The sequence below is a fragment of the Galendromus occidentalis genome, unplaced genomic scaffold (genome assembly GCF_000255335.2).
Source record: "Galendromus occidentalis unplaced genomic scaffold, Mocc_1.1 scf7180000077003, whole genome shotgun sequence".
NCBI classification, from domain to species: Eukaryota; Metazoa; Arthropoda; class Arachnida; order Mesostigmata; family Phytoseiidae; genus Galendromus; species Galendromus occidentalis.
Window position 1 is genome coordinate 1 of NW_003804992.1, and position 5,541 is coordinate 5,541.

At 50.5% G+C, this 5,541-nt stretch overlaps 1 protein-coding gene across 1 annotated transcript; it reads left to right on the plus strand.

The window, feature by feature from the left end:
* Nucleotides 1–52: 52 nt before the first annotated feature.
* LOC100908825 (uncharacterized) lies at nucleotides 53–5,439 on the plus strand (the record flags this gene model as incomplete). The annotated part of the gene is made up of 2 exons (XM_003740531.1): nucleotides 53–1,042; nucleotides 1,486–5,439. Coding segments are annotated over 2 exons (4,944 nt in total), but the record flags the coding sequence as incomplete, so codon positions are not given.
* Nucleotides 5,440–5,541: the final 102 nt, after the last annotated feature.

Genomic DNA, 5,541 nt, shown 5'->3' on the forward strand with positions numbered 1-5,541 from the left:
TGGACCCAGATGAGTTGGAGTTCCTTAAATCAAGAGTGACATACTTCAATAGCAAGGCCTGCACGTTCTACAACGAGAACAGTGACAAAAGGGATTCCCTCGACCAGGTCGACGACTACAGAGAGACTCTCAACGGCCTACTGACAGAGTGGCTATCGGCGTCTCGGACCCAAGTAAGACAGCCTCAGAGGCCGAACTCTCAAAGTTACTTCGAAAACTTCATCTTAATCGAGGAACAAATCCGATGCTCTTTAAGATATCTGAGAAACCTCGGACAATACTTGGTCAACTGCCTGTCGCCTCACACGGTAGACTCATCATTTGACCAATCCACTCGAGGCAGCGACCCCACTCGGGAACCGCCAAGAGCTCCCCTCAGCGCCCCACAGTGGAGAGCTTCAACCCAAATCGAAGAACAAGCGAGAGCTCCGGCAGAAAGCGGCGAATTCACCAGCATGTCAACGCCATTCGTTTCACACATTGCACAATTACCGCCCCCTGCGGAGGAGTCACCCAGTCTACCCCAGGCTCTACAACCATCGAATGCTTCAGGAGCTCAACAACCGCTCCGCGCCCCGGAAGCGCAGCGTCCACCCGAGCACCCAATGACAACTGCAACTCAATCCGGAAGCAGCCAGGCTGAGAACCCTGATAATTATCTCCCGAAATTATCCAAGAATTTCAAATTACCCAAATTCAATGGTGACCCCAAACAATTCAGAAAGTTTATGGACATGTTTAACGCTTTCGTTCATGAACGGCAGATACCAACGCTCCAGAAGATTCTTCTGTTACACGACGCGCTGACCGGACGAGCATACCATAGCGTGAGACACTTCAGCCTCAATGCGGAGAGCTATGAGCCCATGAAACAGATGCTCCAGGAGCTTTTCGGCCAAACAAACATGGCAGAAGACAGCCATTTGAGAGAACTCGAAAGAATCCTGTCGTCAAAAGGGGAAATCAGCTACGATAAGTTACCCAATTTTGTAAACTCGATCTCTAACACATATTGGCACTCATCACTCTCGGGCAATCATACGTAACTCTAACTCCAGCCTTCGCTAACAGAATTCTCGCTAAGCTAACAAACGACACACAGAGAAAATTCATGGATTCTTTCAGGCACACACAAACCTCCACACAAACATGCAAGCTGGAGGCGTTGATGACCTTCCTCAGGGCGGAAGCACTAACGACAGAAACTTTAAGATCGAGCCAAGGATCGACATGGAATTCGTCTCCTGGGAACACAAGCTCCAGAAGCAGGGAGAATGATCACCATCGAGGCCCATCTCAGCGACCTCCGTTCCAACACTCACGGAACACCCCTCCGTACAAGCCAGCCTTCCATTCCTTTAAAGACAGCTCGAACAGCTTTCACGTAAGCTCTTCGACCTTCGCTCACCGACATGTTCCCAGGGAACCTCCCAAGGGTCAGACCGCCCCGTGCTTATTCTGTCAGGGAGACCACCCCGCATTCAGATGTCAAGCTCCGCTGACCTTCGAAGAGCGTCAGGAGAGAATGCTTGCAGCAAGAGCGTGCTTCAAATGTTTGAAACTGAACCACGACGCCAAGCACTGCAGAGAGGGACCCAAAACGGAATGCCGATATTGCAACGCATCACATTATGCCATCATCTGCCCGAAAGCCTTCAAGAATCAGAACGGGAAGCCACCACGCAGCGTGTCAACAAACATCAACCTCGACACACTCGGAAACTCAATTTTCCTATGGACGGCGCTCGCATGGGCGGAAGCCGGAAACACCAGAATCCCGTGCCGCATCCTCATCGATCCAGGATCTCAGGCCACTCACATCACGAGGAATCTGGTGGAGAAACTGAAATCAAAACCTGTCGCCCACACAGACCTCACGATGGCCACGGCAGGAGGACAAGTGACCAATATTTATAATTGCGGAATTCACGAGATTACACTTCGAAGCAGGCATCAAGAAAACCTAGCCGTGAGGCTCAGAGCCATCGAACTAGACTGCGTTTCAAGATCAGAGTTCCCAGTGATGGAACACGCTCCTGAGCTCACACCAGCTGCAGACAGTCTGCCGGAACACGGAGATGGATTGGTGGACGACCTCCTGGGTCAAGATCATTTCACAAAGATCAACTTCGCGGACCCCCAATCATTCGACGATACATTCGCCTTCAATTCGATTTTCGGCTACGTATTCGGAGGCTCGCAGCGAGCATCCACTTTCAAATCGCCACTCACTCGCTTCTGTGGTTTTGATACCATTCAACCCGCCTCGATTCTACCAACTAATCAGAACGAGCAGCTCGTCATACCGGAGTCGGATCCACCGAAAGATAAACCCAACGAAAAAGCAGCTCAAACAATGAAAGATCTTCAATTCCTATGGCAATCCGAAGACGTCGGTTTCGAAGATGATCTCAGAGATGAATCCCAGGAGGAGGAAGATAGCCTCAACAAGGCACTCATCGACCATTTCAGAAAAACGACCTTCCGAGATGAGAACGGAAGGTACGTCCTCAAGCTGCCTTTCAAATCGAACATCAGGTCATTAGGTGACAATCAAAACCTGGCCAGGTCACGCCTTCACTCCTTCTTAGAGAAGCTCAAGAAAGATCCAATCAAGTTGAAGGCGGTCGATGAAGAAATTAAGGGCTACTTAGAGGCAGGATTCGCGGAGAAAGCTCAACCAAAGAAGGCGGGCCAACTGTCCCACTACCTACCCATACAAGCGGTCTTCAAAGCGAAACCTGATTCCCCATTGGGAACGAAAACCAGAGTGGTAAAAGACGCGAGCGCTAGGCGCACCAACGAAGCCGGCCTCAACGATGTCCTCCACTGCGGTATCAATCTACTTCCGGAAATCACGAAAGTTCTACTCAAGTTCCGGCAATACAAATACGCCTTCACGGCGGATATCGAGAAAGCGTTCCTCCAATTCAGGATCGCTGACAGCGACAAGAACTTCCTGAGATTTCTCTGGCCTTTGGGCATCAACGACAACAGTTCCGCTAGGATCCAGGAGTTCTACACAGCCAGGCTGGATTTCGGCTTAATATGCTCACCGTTCCTACACTGTCAAGGAATCAGATTCCACCTCGAGTCAGCAATGAGGGACAACCCAAATGACGCGCCCTTCCTCGAGGAAATCATGAATCACTTCTACATGGACGACATCATATCGGGAGGGTCCACGATTAAGGAAGTGAAACACCGAATCAAGCTCCTATCGGATATCTTCACGGAGGGCCACTTCCCCTTGAAGAAATGGTCAACGAACTCCTTGGAAATCGGGAGTCTCATCAAGAAAATCTCTCCGATCAAGGATCCAGAAATCACTACCGGTCAAACAAACGCGAAAGTCCTCGGAATAACATGGAATCAAGTCCAGGACTATATCACCGCACCAACTTCGGAAGCCCTCAAGGAGCTCTCAGAGGGCTCGCCATCCAAGCGGAAACTGCTGAGAGCGCTAGCTCAAATTTTCGACCCTCTGGGCATCATCACCCCGATCACCATCAACTCGAAGACCCTCTTCCAGGATCTATGGAAGTTGAAATTAGGATGGGATGATCCCCTACAGGGCAACCCACTCGAACGTTTCACTGCTTTCAGAGAGCTGGTCGGCCAGGCCGAGCTACTGAACATACCTCGTCAAATGCTGTCACCGGATACACACTCCAAGAGAAAACTGTTCATCTTCTCCGATGCCAGCTTACACGCTCACGGCATGGTCGCATATCTCAGAGGAGAAAACGCCGATCAAAAGCCCAAAATCTCATTCGTTCTGTCCAAAGCGAAAGTCGCTCCGGTCAAACCCTCAACCATCCACCGGCTGGAGCTCTTGGGAGCTCTCCTGGCAGCCAGAATGACCAAGAAAATCATCGATTGGGTCGACTTCAGAATCGACGGGGTGGAATTATTCTGCGACAATTCTGCCGTCCTCGGATGGGTGTCCTCCAATCCGGACAAATGGAAACCCTACGTTGCCAATAGAATAAGAAAAATCCGACACCTCGTGGGCGACACTGAATGGCACTACGTGCGTTCAGAAGAGAACCCTGCAGATATTTTATCTCGAGGCGCAGACATCTCGAAAAGATCAATCGCCGACTTGTGGTTCAACGGGCCACAGTGGCTGCGTCTCGCCAACTCAGAGTTAGAAAGAAAGATGGAATTCGATCGAGCGGCCAGGCCGCGCAGAAACAACGAGAGTCGAGACGAAATCCGACACGAGATGAAGAACGGCATCGTCTCACTGCTGAACGCCTCGAGCGAAAATCCGAAACAACGAATATTTTTCGAAGGTAGTTTCTCCTGTTGGTTGAAAGCTATTCGTTTCTGGGCATTCATGCTTCGCTTAAAAGAGAAGGCCTCCGCGGCACGATTGAGAATCCAGACCAATTCGAGGTGTACCGCGAGGGCAAAGGGCAAACTGAATACAATCGACGCAGCAGAGATGACATCAGCCAGGCTGAGTCTCATCAAACTTATTCAACAGGAATCTTTTCCTGAGGGAGTTAGTTCGGACAACACCAGGGTCAGACCCAAGAGCCTTCTTTACCAGTACAACCCATTCAAGGACGATGACGGAATCCTCCGATGCAGGTCTCGTTTGGAATTCGCTCCGGATCTGTCGCAAGAGCAGAAATTCCCGATCATCCTCCCAGCAGATTGTAATCTCTCCAGGCTTATTATCAGATACATCCACGAGAAAAAATGCCTACACTTCGGCGGAATCTCCAACCTTCTGCACATCCTCAGGGAGGAATTCCTCATCATCCACGCAAGAAAACTAGCGAGACAGGTCATCTCTTCTTGCGCTACATGCAAAATTTTCCACGGCCAGGCCGCAAGCCTACCAATGGCTCCGTTGCCAGCATTCAGGCTGGAGACGGCCCCACCATTCCATCACACAGGCTGTGACTTCGCCGGGCCCATAAAATACAAGAATGACTCGGGCAAGAGAGCGAAAAGCTACATTCTCCTATTCGTGTGCGCAGTAACCCGAGCAATCCATCTCGAGCTAACAACCGACATGTCGACCTCAGAGGTCCTCGGAGCTCTACAGAAATTCGTGAACCGATACCCGTCGGTGACCACGATCACGTCAGACAATGGCTTATCGTTTCAGAGGACAGCAAAGGAACTCAAACTCCTTTACGAACACATCATCGACGGTGAAATCAAGAAATGGCTCGCAGACAAATTCATCAGATGGAACTTCATTACCCCGAACGCTCCTTCCCATGGCGGTTTCTACGAGCGTCTCGTCCAATCAGTCAAGCGTCCTTTGAGAAAAGTTCTCGGAACATCGGTTCCCCATTTTCGGGACCTCGAGGTTATTCTGAGCAACATCGAGTTGATGATAAATAAACGCCCCATCACAACCGTCGCATCCGGTCTCGACTCCACGGAAGCTCTCAGCCCGATGGACCTCTTACACGGGTATCGTGGCGATACTTTCTTCCCCCAACATGCCGCCAACCCGATGAGAACCAAGGATTCGCACAAGATAATTTTCTCCAGGAGATGGACCTACCAACAGAG